Source organism: Macaca thibetana, chromosome 3 (genome assembly GCF_024542745.1).
Source record: "Macaca thibetana thibetana isolate TM-01 chromosome 3, ASM2454274v1, whole genome shotgun sequence".
NCBI classification, from domain to species: domain Eukaryota; kingdom Metazoa; phylum Chordata; class Mammalia; order Primates; family Cercopithecidae; genus Macaca; species Macaca thibetana.
This window is the reverse complement of record NC_065580.1, coordinates 136,781,366-136,798,883: the sequence shown is the minus strand read 5'-3', so window position 1 is coordinate 136,798,883 and position 17,518 is coordinate 136,781,366. Positions and strand designations below refer to the sequence as shown.

Below are 17,518 nucleotides of genomic sequence, written 5' to 3'. Positions count from 1 at the left end.
TTATTCACTGAACTATGTCATGTGGTGGGTAAAAGACTGTAAAGGACCTTATACTCGACTGTATGCCTCCCAGTGTATTTCCCCTAAAGCAGTGCAGCTATTGGTCCACATCTGTTTAGACTTGTTTTCATTACTTGGTTTGTCAAAATTGATGTTATTTAACTCAGTCTCTGAACTGGGTGTGAGATCCCCGATTGGTTTCCAAAACCCTTGCCACCTTTAAAGAATAGAAATCGGCCCCACCGGGGGCGTGATGCAGTCGGTGCTCGTCCTTGGAGGTGGTTCTGTGGAGTTGCTAGAACACTGAATGAGGCACTGTGGCACTGCTCCTGTGCGCCTCGGATCACATTTTCGTCAGCTGATCATACCTAACATTGCTTTATATGACTTTTTTTTTTTTTTGAGACCGAGGCTCACTCTGTTGCCCAGGCTGGAGTGCAGTGGTGTGATTTCGGTTCACTGCAAGCTCCGCCTCCCGGGTTCAAGCGATTCTCCTGCCTCAGCCTCCCAAGTAGTGGGACTACAGGCACCCACCACCAAGCCCAGCTAATTTTTATATTTTAAATAGAAACGGGGTCTCTCCATGTTGGTCAGGCTGGTCTCAAACTCCCGACCTCAGGTGATCTGCCCACCTTGGCCTCCCAAAGTGCTGGGATTACAGACATGAGCCACCGCGCCCGGCCTGTGTGACCTTCATTTTAAAGACGCCTCATTTAATGTTAGTGTTGATTTATTTAGTAGTGTTAACATTGAACTCAGGGCCAGCTATAGTAAATAGTCTGTGATGCCATCATTTCAGCCTGTTAGAAAGCTTGTCCCACACCGGTTTTGTCTGTAAGGCACCTCACAGCCAGCCTGCACTTAGGAACAGCAGACGGCACTTCACACTGCACCTGGGGCCACTTTAGACAGCGATGTCACCGGAAAAAACCCAACACTCATGAAAAGACTTGACGGTTAAGAACTGAAACAAGCAGAGCGTTGTCTTTTTCTGCCTCAGCTGGGATCGTCGCATCTGTGCAGGTCCAGGACTGATTGCAGAAATGCCGCTGGTATCCAGCTTGGGATTAAACATGAATTTTAGCAACTGGGTGGGTTTGCAAATATGGAATCTGTGGATAATGAGGATGACTGTATAGTGCATACCATGGGCTCTGAGCGTTCTTCTCAAAGAGGAGCTCCCTGAAAGCTTGGAGCCTTGGCACCACACTTGCAGAGTAGCAGCGGCCACCCCTGAGTGTGCAACCAACAGCAGCAAGCTCATTTGTTTAATTACGGTTTAACTTCTTTTTGCCAGTTTTTTTTTTTTTTTTTTTTTCCCCCTTGAAACAGAGTCTCCATCACCCAGGCTGGAGTGTAATGGCGCGATCTCGACTCACTGCGCCCTCCACCTTCTGGGTTCGAGTGATTCTCCTGCCTCAGCCTCCTGAGTAGCTGGAACCCCAGGCATGCACCACAATGTCTAGCTAATTTTTGTGTTTTTGTAAGGATTGAGTCTCCCTGTGTTGCTGAGTCTGGTCCTGAACTCCTGTACTCAAGTGATCCTCCCACTCGGCCTCCCACAGTGCTGAGATTACAGTCGTGAACCACTCTTTTTACTAAATTTTAACCTCAGTAGTTATACAGTTAAAAGTTTAGATTTCACTTAAGTACAAGCCTAAAGGCCCCTTTGCTCCTACACACCAGTGAGAATTCCAGCATTTCTAAATGAGATGCAGTTTACTTCTGCCAAGAGCCCACTTAGCAGGCACACAAATGAATGGGGAAAGAACGCTTTGCCCCCAAGGAGGCGCTGGTGGGGGTGAGGCCCTGTGCTCTCTGCTCATGCCCCTCTGTAGGACATGGCCAATTTTGGGGATAACTGCTTTGTTTACCACACGGGTGCTTTGCTTGTAGAATGGCCCACACCTGAAATGCAGCCAAAACAGGAAAATGGAGACTTTGTATTTTTATTTTGTCTTCATATAGCTTTTTCTTGTGATTTTTGTGTTCTAAGTTGTAAATACTTCTAAATTTCAGGTTTATCTTTTAAAATAACTGTATGGATTTATATTAGAAAATAGGATTCAACCTGCTTTGAGGCTTTCTTGTTTTGCTTTAAGCCATATTAAAATACAGTTTTGTGGTATTAATATTTTTCTAGTTTTCCTGCAGGCTGAGCATGTAAACAGCTCATTTGTTTGCTCTCCTAAGATCCTGATTCCTTTTGCTTTGGGAAGTCTGTTAGCACTGCCAGTACTCCACATTGGCATTTGGACCCATTTTTAACACACTTTATTTTGGAGATACTTCAGATACTGGACAAACTAAAGAATTTAAAATTAAACTCAAACAATTCCCAGAACGTTATTCTATAAGCAGCTTGGAGACGATAGTTTGAAAAGTATTTTAATGTCCTGTTTCTTCCTCAGGCTTCAGGGATGACTTCTTAGGGGGCAGGGGAGGTAGTCGCCCAGGTGACCGGCGAACAGGCCCCCCCATGGGCAGCCGCTTCAGAGATGGCCCTCCCCTCCGCGGATCCAACATGGATTTCAGAGAACCCACAGAAGGTACGGGCTCGTGTGTCAGTGGAGGGCATCTTGTCCTGATGGGATCATCAGGTTCACACCCCATGGGGACTTGGCATTCCTGTGGCACACACTCCACGTTCACAGAGTTGTCGGCATAATAGATCCCCGCGTTCTCTAGAATAGCAAGTTCACTTTGGTCATTAGAGCGTCTGCTGATGGGGTAGCAGGCCAGGTGAATTTTAGAAAGTGGGCTGGGTTGCTGGCAGCAACATCAGCGTGGTTGTTTTGCTGGATGTGGAATGGGATCCACACTCTGACGAACTCTGCTTTTTCTCCTCCAGAGGAAAGAGCACAGAGACCACGACTCCAGCTTAAACCTCGAACAGTCGCGACTCCCCTCAATCAAGTAGCCAATCCCAACTCTGCTATCTTCGGGGGTGCCAGACCTAGAGAGGAAGTCGTTCAAAAGGAGCAAGAATGAGCCTGCGGCTGGGAGGGAATGGGGCGTGGGCGGTTAGAGCAGGACCACAGCCTGGTGAGTCCCCGGGCAGCCGTCCTGCAGCCGCCACTCCCGCACCTGCCATTGGCCTCCTCACAGCGGAAACACAGCTTGTGAGTGCATGTCAGCTGTTAACAAGTGGTTTTTAGTACATTCTGGGCTTTGCTGTATCTATCTAGTGCCTGTTTGTGCGTTTTTTTCTTTCTTCCGCTGCTTCCCCATTTTCCTTCTGTCCTTTTCCTCCTGCTCCTTGTTTTCCCAGCAGCACATGGGGTTCCTTGGAGGAGCGGAGGTGGCCGCCGTCAGCGGGGGGCGTTTGGGCTGCGGTGCTGCGTCATTTTTCTCCTTTGCTTTCTCGTTTTACTTTAGACAGTGGCCCAACTCCAGGCGTTTCCTTTCATTTCCTCAGTGCTTCTCTTCTCACCTGCATGTTGAGTTCTGTATTGCTGGGGCTTCCAACAAAAACCAGAGTCACTGACAGGGAACGGCAGGGACCTTGTTGGTATCTGGCTGTGATGGATAAAGAGAATCGGAGGCACCTTGTTTTCACAACTAGGATAAAAGTATCTGCAAGGTCCTTTCCATTCCTATTTGGAGGGAGTCCTGGCTCCATGGCCCCCTCCCCAGTGAACTGTCCAAGCAGATAGGCTCACACGAGAAACAGACTGAAAGTGGGGGCCATGGAAGAGCGGTATGGAGTCCACGGAGAAGATACAGTGAATGCTTGCATGCATTCACACGTGTTTGTTACTGCTCTTTCGAGGCGGTGGTCCAGCTAGTTCACTCCTTTCACCGGGCGCGGTCAAGGCTCCCCTCTCTGGCAGGGTGCAGCGAACGGCCAGCTGGGTTCTTTTCTGCTGGGCCAAGGCGCTTTGGGGGTGGAGGGGGTGGTGCTGGCGCTGCGCTGGGCTGACTGCAGCGCTGACGCGGCGTTTCCCCCCATCCCTGTTGCCTGTGTGTTTGTGTTGATCTGTTCCTAGTATAGGCAACATAATGAGATACTGTGCTTCCCACCTCCCCTTCAGTTCAGAGCCAAAATGGGTCTAGAATCTGGCACTTTACTCATTTCCTTTGATTAAATTAAATTGTACTATGCAGAGCTGTCAGGAACCTTCTGATAGCTGTAGAGGACTGCAGCTGTCTAGGTCTGTGGCCACATCTTGGGGACACACTGGATTGTTCCCATGTGCAGAGTTCAGCACTTACCTGGGAGTGCTAGGGGTTAGGCTTTTGAGCTTGAACGTCTGTGTGTGAACAGATGAAAAATCCTTCAGTACCCAAGTCCCAATCTGTCCTATGGGGAGCAGTTTGGGGGCGGCGGGCAGCAGGAGCCTGGGAAAGAGGCCCTCGCCAGGTGATGGCTGGGCCAGGGTGGCCTGGGGCGCCCAGAGGAGTATGCTTAGTAGTTGGTCACCAGCTGTCACCCTTGGCTTTTCCTACTGTGTCTTTGTTAAAAGGCCTCAGCAATCCACAGAACTCACTCTCTCCTTCCTTCCACCTGTCAGCTTCTCTGCTTCCAAGATAAGAACCATTTGTGTAACACCAATACTCAACTTCAGAAAGACATGCATTATGTGGTTGCAATCAACCCCGATGCTTTCAGATGACCTACTTACATCTTCAGTGTGGATAAGATAAAGAACAAAACAAATGCATCTAAACCTCTGGGCAATCCAGTTGACTTTTAAATGTAAGAATGGAATTCCAAACACTTAACACATTCAGCTATATGACAGAAAGTAAATCTATGGATATGGTATTTTGTGAATGATCTTTTAAATAAAAGAAAACCTTACGTAATATTTAATGCTTGCCTTTATTTTTGAGTTCTTTTTAGCTGCTCATGGAATGTAACAATTTTAAATTTGGGAAGCCCCACTGAAATGGAAGAGTCTACTGTAATTTTAATTCTGGGATGAGTGAAGTTATTTTAAAAGCTGGTGATGATTAGAAATAGGATGCCAGTTTTTTCCCCTCACTTGCTAAAAATGTCCTTTTTCCAACCAGGCAGAAACCTTGAAAGTCTGGCTGTTATTGGTTAGGTAAAGGAGCATCATTTTTTTTTCCCAAGATGGAAGAAATCAAGCATTTACACAACATGTGGCTTTCTTTTAACAACTGCTTGTAAACGAGATGTTAGGTGCCCCTCATGGCTAGGAGGGCTGCTGCTTCCTGACAAGCAGATCCTGATTCTGGGGAGGTGCTCCTGTGCTTTTGCCGTTGGGTAGTGTTAAAATTGACTTAGTAGACAAGAGCTGAGTGGGCAAGGTGTGGGGCATGGGTGCATGTTTGGCAAAGCCCTGGCTGGCTTGGGAAGGGCCTGGCCAAGGCAGACCTTGCCTACCTTGAGGTAGGAGCATTGTCCAGTAATGGAGGGCCCTGGACCACGACTCAATTTTAGTAAGGTGAGCAGGTGCTGTTCAGGTGGGGGCCTAGAGTAACTCTCCTGCCTCAACTGCTTCCTACCCAAGAGTAGGTGGTAGAGAGGACCGGTATTTCAGAGACAGGGTCTCCCTCTGTCACCCAGACAGGAGTGCAGTGGCACAGTCATAGCTCACTGCAGCCTCAACCTCCCCAGCCTCCTGAGTAGCTGGTACTAATACCCCACCAATTTTTTTTTTTTTTTTTTTTGAGGTGGATTCTTGCTCTGTCGCCCAGGTTGGAGTACAGTGGTGTGATAGCTCACTGCAAGCTCCGCCTCCCTGGTTCACGCCATTCTCCTGCCTCAGCCTCCCAAGTAGCTGGGACTACAGGCACCCACCACCACACCTGGCTATTTTTTTGTATTTACTAGTATAGACGGGGTTTCACCATGTTAGCCAGGATAGTCTCAATCTCCTGACCTTGTGATCCGCCCGTCTTGGCCTCCCAAAGTGCTGGGATTATGGGCATGAGCCACCGCGCCCGGCAGCCGCACCAATTTTTTTCAGTTCTTTGTAGAGATGGAGGGGGGTCTTGAACTATTGGCCTAAGCCTCCTCCTGCCATGGCCTCCCAAAGTGCTGGGATTACAGGTGTGAACCACCACTGCTGGCGGAAGAAAGAAGTCTGGGTCTCCTATCGTGATTCATGATGTCTTGCCTCTTCGTGGATGTCTTAGCAGGCGCCAGAGTGGGAGGTGTGCACTTGAGTAGAAGGGCAGGATTGTTATCTGGCATCCACTTTTAATTTTTTTTGAGACAGAGTCTCTCTGTCATCCAAGCTGGAGTGCAGTGGCGCGACCTCGGCTCACTGCAGCCTCTGCCTCACGGACGGGTTCAAGTGATCCTCCTGTCTCAGCCTCCCAAGTGTCAGGGACTATAGGCACCCACCACCATGCCCAGCTAATTTTTGTATAGTAGAGATGGGGTTTCACTGTGTTGACCAGGCTGTTCTCAAAGTCCTAACCTTAAGTGATGCACTCACCTCAGTCTCCCAAAATGCTAGTATTACAAGCGCAAGCCACCATTCCTGGCCCTGACATCTATTTTCAGTTGGTGATTTCTAGGGAATAGCCTGGTTTTCTCAATGAAGGACATTACTTAACGGAGATTAAGTCTAGAACAAGAAGAGCTGATTAACCTAGAACATGGGTTGACCTCGCCTGTAGGGTGGTGAAACGTCCTAAAACCTGAAGGAAGACTGCCCAGGGAGCAGGTTCCTGGGGCCAGGCTCACTGGGCTTCTCTCAAGTCGGACCCTGGCCACATCTGGATGTTTTAAGATGTTATTTTATTTTGTATTTATTTTTCTTTGAGACAGAGTCATGCTCTGCCACCCAGGCTGGAGTGCAGTGGTGTGATCTCAGCTCACTGCAACCTCCACCTCTTGGGTTCAAGTGATCCTCCCACCTCAGCCTCCCTAGTAGTGGGGACTACAGGCGCATGCCACCACGCCCAGCTAATTTTTGTGTTTTTAGTAGAGATGGGGTTTCACCATGTTGGCCAGGCTGGTCTCGAATTCCTGACCTCAGGTGATCCACCTGCCTCAGCCTCCCAAAGTGCTGGGATTACAGGTGTGAGCCACCATACCTGGCCTATTTCAATTTTTGTGGAGGTTTCACCATGTTGCCCAGACTGGTCTCAAACTCCTAAGCTCAAGCGATCTTCCTACCTTGGCCTCCCAAAGTGCTAGGATTACAGGCATGAGCTACCATGCCAGGCCAATGTTGAGATGTTTTAAGTCATTTTCTCATTTGTGAGGTTGAAGGACTCAAACACTTCCAGTCTTGAGTTTTCCTGGGCTGGGTGCGGTGGCTCACACCTGTAATCCCAACACTTTGGGAGGCCGAGGTGGGCCAATCATGAGGTCAGAAGATCAAGACCATCCTGGCCAATATGGTGAAACCCTGTCTCTACTAATAATACAAAAATTAACCTGGTGTGATGGCGCACATCTGTAGTCGCAGCTACTGGGGAGGCTGAGGCAGGAGAATCGCGTGAACCCAGGAGGCAGAGGTTGCAGTGAGCCGAGATCGTGCCATTGCACTCCAGCCTGGGCAACAGAGCAAGACGGTCTTTTTCTTTTTTTTGCGGGGGGGGCGGGGGGACAGTCTCACTCTGTCACTCACCCAGGCTGGAGTACAGTGATGCAATCTCAGCTCACTGCAACTTCCGCCTCCCGGGTTCAAGCTATTCTGCCTCAGCCTTCCGAGTAGCTGGGACTACAGGTGCATGACGCCACACCCAGCTCATTTTTTGTTTTTTAGTAGAGGCGGGGTTTCACCATGTTGCCCAGGCTGGTCTTGAACTCCTGACCTCAGGTGATCTGCCTGCCTCGGCCTCGAAAAGTGCTAGGATTACAGGCGTGAGCCACCATGCCTGGCCACTGGACAGTCTTCAAAAAAGTTGGCTGGGCGCGGTGGCTCACGCCTGTAATCCCAGCACTTTGGGAGGCCGAGGCGGGTGGATCACGAGGTCAGGAGATCGAGACCATCCTGGCTAACACGGTGAAACCCCGTCTCTACTAAAAATACAAAAAAATTAGCCGGGCGTGGTGGCGGGTGCCTGTAGTCCCAGCTACTCGGGAGGCTGAGGCAGGAGAATGGCGTGAACCCAGAAGGCAGAGCTTGCAGTGAGCCAAGACTGTGTCACTGCACTCCAGCCTGGGCAACAGAGTAAGACTCTGTCTCAAAAAAAAAATCTTCCCTTTTCATGTTTTGGTCATGACAGAACACAAATAATGAATACTATGTACTTAAAATTATAACCTACTCACCTCTTCCCCATCTGTAAACACACTGTAACTCCATAAAATACCAAATATACAAACCAAAGCACATTATTTCACTCTGGCAGGCTCTTCAGTACTCGGTTTGGACACTGCAGATAACCTGTACCCTGTTCTTTCCTTCACTGTGGGAGACGAGGTAAATGGCTGAGCTTGTCCTTCTAATCAGGATTGGAACAGGGGAGGTCAGAGGAGCATTTCAGGTAGTCCCGAAATTCTTTAAATTGCACCTAGATTCCTTGGAATTGGTAGAAGTCTTTCTAATGCATGATACTCTGTTTGAAGTTAAGAATATGCTCACCGGCCGGGCGCGGTGGCTCAAGCCTGTAATCCCAGCACTTTGGGAGGCCGAGACGGGCGGATCACAAGGTCAGGAGATCGAGACCATCCTGGCTAACACGGTGAAACCCCGTCTCTACTAAAAAATACAAAAAACTAGCCGGGCGAGGTGGCGGGCGCCTGTGGTCCCAGCTACTCCGGAGGCTGAGGCAGGAGAATGGCGTGAACCCGGGAGGCGGAGCTTGCAGTGAGCTGAGATCCGGCCACTGCACTCCAGCCTGGGCGACAGAGCCAGACTCAGTCTCAAAAAAAAAAAAAAAAAAAAAAAAAAAAAAAAGAATATGCTCACCAGAGGCTTGGCGAGGTGACTCATGCCTGTAATCCCAGCACTTTGGGAGGCTGAGGCGGATGGATCACTTGAGGTCAGCGGTTCGAGACCAGCCTGGCCAACATGACAAAACCCCATCTTTACTAAAAATATAAAAATGAGCCGGACGTGGTGGCTTGCAGTTCCAGCTACTAGGGAGTCTGAGGCAGGAGAATGAATCACTTGAACTCAGGAGGCAGAGGCTGTGGTGAGCCGGGATTCTAAGAATACAAAATGTTAGCCAGGTGTGGTGGCGGGCGCCTATAGTCCCAGCTACTCAGGAGGCTGAGGCAGGAGAATCACTTGAACCCGGGAGGCAGAGACTGCAGTGAGCTGAGATAGTGCCACTGCACTCCAGCCTGGGCAACAAGATCGAAACTCTGTCTCAAAAAAAAAAAAAAAAAAAAAAAAAAATGAATAAGTGATTAAGACCTACTATTTCGGCCGGGCGCGGTGGCTCAAGCCTGTAATCCCAGCACTTTGGGAGGCCGAGATGGGCGGATCACGAGGTCAGGAGATCGAGACCAGCCTGGCTAACACTGTGAAACCCCGTCTCTACTAAAAAAATACAAAAAACTAGCCAGGCGAGGTGGCGGGCGCCTGTAGTCCCAACTACTCGGGAGGCTGAGGCAGGAGAATGGCGTAGACCCGGGAGGCGGAGCTTGCAGTGAGCTGAGATCCGGCCACTGCACTCCAGCCTGGGTGACAGAGCGAGACTCCGTCTCAAAAAAAAAAAAAAAAAAAAAACACCTACTATTTCATAGCACAACAGGGTGACTATAGGCAATCATATCTTAATTGTATATTTAAAAAATAATGTAATTGGATTGTTTGTAACTCAAAGGATAAATGCCTGAGGGAATGGATGCCCATTCTCCATAATGAGCCTATTTCATATTACATGCCTGTATCAAAACATTACATGTAGTCCATAAATATATACATCTACTATGCACACACACACACACAAATTTCTTGTTTTTGAGACACAGTCTGCTCTGCAGTGTTATGGTGCAATCTCGGCTCACTGCAACCTCCACCTCCCAGGTTCAAGTGATTTCCCTGCCTCAGCCTCCTGAGTAACTAGGATTACAGGCGCCCGCCACCACGCCCGGCTAATTTTTGTGTTTTTAGTAGACTCAAGGTTTCACTAAGTTGGGAGGCCAAGGTGGGAAGATGGCTTGAGGTCAGGAGTTTAAGACCAGCTTGGGCCTAGCCTAAATTTTTTTTAAAAAACGGTGATAAACGGTGAAACCCAGTCTCTACTAAAAAATACAAAAAACTAGCCGGGCGAGGTGGCGGGCGCCTGTAGTCCCAGCTACTCGGGAGGCTGAGGCAGGAGAATGGCGTGAACCCGGGAGGTGGAGCTTGCAGTGAGCCGAGATCCGGCCACTGCACTCCAGCCTGGGCGACAGAGCGAGACTCCATCTCAAAAAAAAAAAAAAAAAAAAAGGTGATAAAATATATACAATATAACAGGCCTGGGCATGCGTGGTGGCTCATGCCTATAATCCCAGTACATTGGGAGGCCGAGGCGGGCAGATCATCTGAGGTCAGGAGTTTGAGACCAGCCTGGCCAACATGGCGAAACTCCGTCTCAACTGAAAATACAAACCTCACCACAACCTCCGCCTCCCGGGTACAAGCAATTCTGCCTCAGCCTTCCAAGTAGCTGGGACTACAGGCGCACACCACCACACCCAGCTAATTTTTGTATTTTTAGTAGAGACAGGGTTTCACTATGTTGGCCAGGCTGGTCTCAAACTCCTGACCTCGTGATCCACCCACCTCAGCCTCCCAAAGTGCTGGGATTACAGGCGTGAGCCACCACAGCGGGCCAGCTCTACTTTTTTTTTTGTACCCACTAACCATCCCCACCTTCCGCCACAAGCCTCTACTACCAGCCTCTCGTAACCATCCTTCTAGTCTCTAAGTCCATGAGTTCACTTATTTTGACTTTTACATCCCACAAATAAGTGAGAACATGCGATGTTTGTGGTTTTGTGCCTGGTTTATTTCACTTAACATCATGATTCCAGTTCCATCCATGTCATTGCAAATGGCAGGATCTCATTCTTTTTTGATGGCTGCATAGTACTCCTTTGTATATAAATACCACATTTTCTTTTTCCATTCTTCTGTTGATGGACACTCAGATTTCTTCCAAATCTTGGCTGTTGTGAACAGTGGTGCAGTAAACATGTCAGTGCAGGTATCTCTTCAATGTACAAATTTCCTTTCTTTGGGGTATATGTCCAGCAGTGGGATTGCTGGATCATATGGTAGCTCCATTTTTAGTTTCGTGAGGAACCTCCAAACTGTTTTCCATAGTGGGTGTAGTAATTTATGTTCCCACCAATAGTGTACAAGAGTTCCCTTCACATCCTTGCCAGCATTTGTGTTTTGTGTGTGTTTGTTTGTTTGAGACAGAGTTTCGCTCTGTTTGCCCAGGCTGGAGTGCAATGGCGCGATCTCGGCTCACTGCAACCTCCGCCTCCCAGGTTCAAGAGATTCTCCTGCCTCAGCCTCCCGAGTAGCTGGGATTACAGGCATGTGCCACCACCCCGGCTAATTTTGTATTTTTAGTAGAGACGGGGTTTCTCCATGTTGGTCAGGCTGGTCTTGAACTCCCGACCTCAGTCACCTGCCTCGGCCTCCCAAAGTGCTGGGATTACAAGCGTGAGCCACCGCGCCCGGCCTAGCATTTGTTATGTATATCACAGTTTAAAAAATAATGTAATATACCAAAAACGATTGAGTTGTCGGAAAAAAAAAAAAAAAAAAAAAAAAACAACCTAAGTGTACCAGAATTTATGCAGCTGAACATGAACTGTCTAGTTTGTGTTTTTTGGTTTTGTTTTTGTTTTTTGTTTTTGTTTTTGTTTTTTTTGAGACAGGGTGTCACTCTGTCACCCAGGCTGCAGTTCAGTGGCATGATCTCGGCTCACTGCAACCTCCACCTCCCAGGTTCAAGCCTCTGCCTCCCGAGTAGCTAGGATTTACAGGCGCAGCCGTGCATTGAAAGTGATGGTAAAAACCACAATTACTTTTGCACCAACCTAATACCATCCCACCAGTGTCCCACAGCCGCACCCCACTTGTGGCTAAGCTTTCTCTTGGCAGCTGTTTAAACGTTTTTCCTCTATCCAATAATTCTGCTGAGGGCTGCAAGCACTGGGCTTTTGTTTTCTGTGGCAGGAGCGGTTCTGCTCTCGATGTTTTTTTTTTTTTTTTTTTGAGACGGAGTCTCGCTCTGTCGCCCAGGCTGGAGTGCAGTGGCGCGATCTCGGCTCACTGCAAGCTCCGCCTCCCGGGTTCACGCCATTCTCCTGCCTCAGCCTCCCGAGTAGCTGGGACTACAGGCGCCCACAACCGCGCCCGGCTAATTTTTTGTATTTTTAGTAGAAACGGGGTTTCACCGTGGTCTCGATCTCCTGACCTTGTGATCCGCCCGCCTCGGCCTCCCAAAGTGCTGGGATTACAGGCGTGAGCCACCGCGCCCGGCGGTTCTGCTCTCAAAAGGGAAGGATGTCCCAGGCAACTTTAGGGATATGGGTTTAAAAAAAAAAAAAATTAAAAAGGGAAGGCTTAGGTGGGTTTGTTCTGTAATCCCAGCACTTTGGGAGGCTGAGGCATGAGGATCGCTTGGGTCCGAGAGTTCAAGACCAGCCTGGGCAATGGAATGAGACCTATCTCTGCAAAAAAATAAAGAAAATTAGCTGGGCACAGTGATGCGTACCCATAGCCCCAGCTACTCAGGAGGCTGAAGTAGGAGAGTTGCTTGAGCCCAGAAGGCTGAGGCTGCAGTGAGCTGAGACCACAGCAGTGCACTGCAGCCTGGGTGACAGAGTGAGACAGTCTCTTAAAAAAAAAAAAAAAAGTAAAGGAGGGTGGGGAGGGAAAAGAGAGAGAGAAAGAAAAAAAAAGGAAGAAAAAAGGAAGGCAGGAAGGAAGGGAGGGAGGGAGGGAAAGAAAAAAGTGAAAAAAGAAAAGGAAGGAAGGAAGGAGGAAGGGAGGGAAGGAAGGAAAAGGAAGGGAGTGAAGGAGAAGAGGGAAGGAAGGAGGGAGGGAGGGAAGGAAGGAGGGAGGGAAGAAAGGAAAGAAGGGAGGGAGGGAAGGAAGGGAGGGAAGGAGGGAGGCAGGGAGGGCGGGAAAGAAGGAGGGAGGCAGAGAGGGAGGGAGAGAAGGAAGGAAGAAGGGAGGAAGGGAAAGACAGGGAGGGAAGGAAGGAAGGAAAGAAAGGGAGGGAGGCAAGGAATGAGGGAAGGAGAGGAGGGAATGAGGTAGGGAGGGAAGGAAGGAGGGAGGCAGGGAGGGAGGGAGGGAAGGAAGGGGGGAGGAAGGGAAAGAGGGAAGGAGGGAGAGAGGGAAGGAGGGAGGGAGGGAGAAAGGGAAAGTGGGAGGGGAGGCAGGGAGGAGAGGGAAGGAGGGAGGGAGGGAGAAAGGGAAAGTGGGAGGGGAGGCAGGGAGGGAGGGAAGGAGGGAGGCAGGGAGGGAGGGAGGGAAGGAAGGGGGAGGAAGGGAAAGAGGGAGGGAAGGAAAGAGGGAAGGAGGGAGAGAGGGAAGGAGGGAGGGAGGGAGGGAGAAAGGGAAAGGGGAGGCAGGGAGGGAGAAAGGGAAAGTGGGAGGGGAGGCAGGGAGGGAGGGAAGGAGGGAGGGAAGGAGGCAGGGAGGGAGGAAAGGGAAGAGATAACACCAGGACCCGCTGTTAACCAAAGGGAAAGGGGCGAAGCAAGTCTGTACGGCTCAAGAAGAGAGGCCCACAACACCTAGTTATTGTTACCTGGAGACAAATGTGCAATGATCTGATCCCAGCTGGGGCGGACAAGGAGAAAACAGACCAGCAACCCAATGCACTATCGGTGGCCTTTGAAAGACCTGACCCCCAGTCACCAGTTTAGATCCCTTCCCAGGGGAAGTGAAACTCCTCTCCTTTTTGGTTATGGGGCGAGTCCCCTTAATTGCTCCACTGCCTTTTTCTGATCTATTCCAGAAAACATGTTGAGTATGGACTCACTCTGTCACCCCAGGCTGGAGAGAAGTGGTGCGATCACAGCTCCTGGTGCGCCGCCATACCCGGATAATTTTTATAATATTTTGTAGAGACCGGGTCTTGCCATGTTGGCCAGGCTGGTCTTGAACTCCTGGGCTCGATCCTCCTGCCTCAGCCTCCCAAAGTGCTGGGATTACAGGTGTGAGCCACCCTGCCAGACCCCTACTTTATTTACTGCCCCTAGGGTAACAGCGTGTCAACCTTGATGCTATCACACAAATTATAGACTGAGAGGCATATAGCATTCTTGCCTGTTCCGGAGGGCTGCCTCTCATTGTCTTGCTGGAACACACATCCTCTTTCCCTATGACAGGCAAGCCCTGGGTCTGGACAACAGTGCAGAGATCTACCCCTCTCCAAGCTGTGCAAGACCAGACTTCTTGGCTGGGTGCCGTGGCTCACGCCTGTAATCCCAACACTTTGAGAGGCTAAGGTGGGATCACCTGAGGTTAGGAGTTCAAAACCAGCCTGGCCAACATGGTGAAACCCAGTCTCTACTAAAACTACAAATATTAGCTGGATGTGGTGGCAGGTGCCTGTGATCCCAGCTACTAGGGAGGCTCAGACAGGAGAGTCGCTGGAACCCGGGAGGCAGAGGGAGCGGTGAGCGGAGATCATGCTACTGCACTCCAGCCTGGGTGACAGAGTGAGACTCCATCTCCAAAAAAAAAAAAAAGACCACACTTCCGTCTGTAAGATCATTTTGCATATGAGGCCCTTTTACAGACCATTCCCCTCCGGCACCTACCAGTGCCCAAGCTCGTGAAGGAAGCAGGGAGCTAGAACAGAGCAAGTGTGCTGGGTGCGATGGCTCACACCTGTAATCCCAGCACTTTGGGAGGCTAAGGCGAGAGGATCGCTTTAGCCCAGGAGTTCAAGACCAGCCTGGGCAATACAGTGAGACCCCATCACTACAAAGTTTTAAAATGAGCCAGGCATGGTGGCGTGTGCCTGTAGTTCCACCTTCAGGCGAGGCAGAGGTGGAAGGATCATTTGAGCCTGGGAGTTGGAGGCTGCAGTGAGCTATGATCTTGCCGCTGCACTCCAGCCTGGGTGACAGAGCAACACCCTGTCAAAAACAATACAAAACAAAACAAAAAACCAGAACAGACTAGGTGCAGTGTAATCCCAGCACTTTGGGAGACTGAGCAGGCAGATCACTTGAATCCAGGAGTTTAAGACCAGCCTGTCCAACATGGTGAAACCCCGTCTCTACTAAAAGTATAACACGGTGAAACCCCGTCTCTACTAAAAATACAAAAAGAAATTAACCAGGCGGAGTGGCAGGTGCCGGTAATTCCAACTACTCAGGAGGCTGAGGCAGAAGAATCGCTTGAACCCGAGAGGCAGAGTTTGCAGTGAGCTGAGATCGCCCCACTGCACTCCAGCCAGGGTGACCAAGCAAGACCCCATCTAAAAAAAAAAAAAAGAAAAGAAAGAAAAAGAACAGTAGGTAACCTCTGTCCAGGTGCATAGTCTGGGGCTGGAGGGAAGCTGATGCACGCTTGTTCCCATTGTGTGAGGAGGAGCCAGGCAGGGAGTCCCAGTGAGGAAGCCAGGCTTTGGGGTCTGGGTTCAAATCCAGCTTCAGCTCCGTAAGCCTCTGTCTTCTTACCGGTTACCGTGGGAAGGAAACGTGGTCCTGAATCCAGTGCACTTGCCATTGCTGGATGGAATAAGGGAGGGTGGCGGTTGCTTGCACAGGCACAGATTTGGGCATCTGATGGCCCTAGCTTCAGTCCTAGTCCGGCCACAGAGGGAGGCAGGGTGAGCTCCTCTCACGGAAGCCTGCAGGAACTCTCAGAACCAGCCCCTGGAGCATGTGCTACCCTCCTGCTCCACGAGGTGGCAGCAGCGGGCCCAGCCTCTTGTCTCAGCGGCCACCTCTCCTGGCCTGGCCGGGACACCGCCGCCAAGGCTGAAAGAGAAACCTAGCCCCAAGCTGAGAGTGGAACCCCAGAGCCAGGGTCCTGGGCCTAGAGTCGTCCAGAACTGGGGGCTCAGGTTCTGAAATGCCAGACATTTAGGAGCTGGAGGACTGTCATGCTCTAGCCTGGTGTCTCCAGCAGGTGGGATAGACACCAGATTCAATGGGACCAGGCTCAGTGGCCTCACGCCTGTAATCCCAGCACTTTGGGAGACTGAGGATGGAGGATCGCTTAAGGCCAGGAGTTCAAGACCAGCCTGGGCAACATAGCGAGACCGTCTCTGCAAAAAAAAAAAAAAAAAAAAAAAAAAAAATTAGCTGGGCGTGGTGGCACGCACCTGGGGTTCTAGCTAACTCTGGAGGCTGAGGTGGGAGGATCATCTGAGTCTGGGAGGCAGAGGTTGCAGGGAGCTGAGATTGCACCACTGCACTCCAGCCTGGGTGACCAGGTGTGACCCCATCTTAAAATAAATAAATAAATAAATATAAAGGGGAAAGAACAGTAGGTAACCCCTGTCCAGGTGCATAGTCTGGGGCTGGAGGGAAACTGATGCAAGCTTGTTCCCATTGTGTGAGGAGGAGCCAGACAGGGGGTCCCAGCAAGGAAGCCAGGCTTTGGGATCTGGGTTCAAATCCAACTTCACCTCCGGACCGAGTGAGACCCTGTCTCAAGAAAGAAAGAAGAGAGCAAGGAATAGAGACAGAGGGTCAGACAGCAAGAGTCTCAGAGGATGAGACAGACACAGAGGCAAAGGACGAGGGACACGGGTGGGCAGGGCAGGGACAGAGAGACCCCTGCAGAGGCCACGAGGGCAGGGCAGGTGGAATAAGTGACTGAAGACAGGTGGAGGAGTGGATGGCACACGTGTCAGAGGCTGCGGATGGAGAGGGCGCTGAAGGGTGGGAGAAGGAAGGACAGCCAGCCCTGCTCCACCCCAGCCCTGCAGATCTCATCACTCCACTGCACAGATGAGGCTCCTGGCGTCAGGGGGTGCAGAGAATGGCTCACAGCACAGGCAGAGGGACCACAGCCCACTCCTGCCCAGCGCCGCTCCTGTGCCCAGCCCTGGGGTGGATACCGTGGCTGCCATCCACACAGATGTGAGGACTGAGTGAGACAGTTCCCTGTGGAGCCCAGGACGCTCTGGCACCTGAGGTCAATAAAGCCACATCCCGCAAGTGGGTGGAGTGCCTTGTGCTGTTGACCATTAAACAGCTGCCCAAGGCCATCGAGCTATTCATTAAATATTATTATTTTGATTTTTTTTTTTTTTTTGATGGAGTCTCACTGTGTCGCCCAGGCTGGAGTGCAATGGCGCAATCTCGGCTCACTGCAACCTCCACCTCCTGGGCTCAAGTGATTCTTTTGCCTCAGCCTCCCGAGTAGCTGGGACACCACCACACCTGGTTAATTTTTGTATTTTTAGTAGAGATGGGGTTTCACCATGTTGACCAGGCTGGTCTTGAACTCCTGACCTAAGCTGATCCACCTGCCTCAGCCTCCCGAAGTGTTGGGATTACAGGCTTGAGCCACCACGCCCAGCCTATTTATTGTTTTTACAGACAGGGTCTTGCTCTGTCCCCCAGGCTGGAATGCAGTGGCACGATCATGGCTAACTGCAGCCTCCAACTCTTGGGCTCAAGCAATCCTCCCATTTTGGCCTCCCAAAACACTGG

General features: G+C 50.4%; 2 protein-coding genes across 4 annotated transcripts in view; one reads left to right on the top strand and one right to left on the bottom strand.

Annotated features, from left to right (window-relative positions):
• The window catches only part of LOC126950333 (eukaryotic translation initiation factor 4H), a 170,520-nt gene extending 165,704 nt beyond the window's left edge, over positions 1-4,816 (top strand). For all 3 annotated transcript variants that reach the window (XM_050783650.1, XM_050783655.1, XM_050783654.1), the window contains 2 exons: positions 2,412-2,549; positions 2,852-4,816. In XM_050783650.1, the coding sequence (XP_050639607.1) occupies positions 2,412-2,549; positions 2,852-2,991 (278 nt within the window). In that variant the 3' untranslated portion in view covers positions 2,992-4,816. The remainder of the gene's footprint in view (positions 1-2,411; positions 2,550-2,851) is intronic.
• The window catches only part of ABHD11 (abhydrolase domain containing 11), a 997,569-nt gene that overhangs the window by 468,101 nt on the left and 511,950 nt on the right, over positions 1-17,518 (bottom strand). The window lies entirely within an intron of this gene.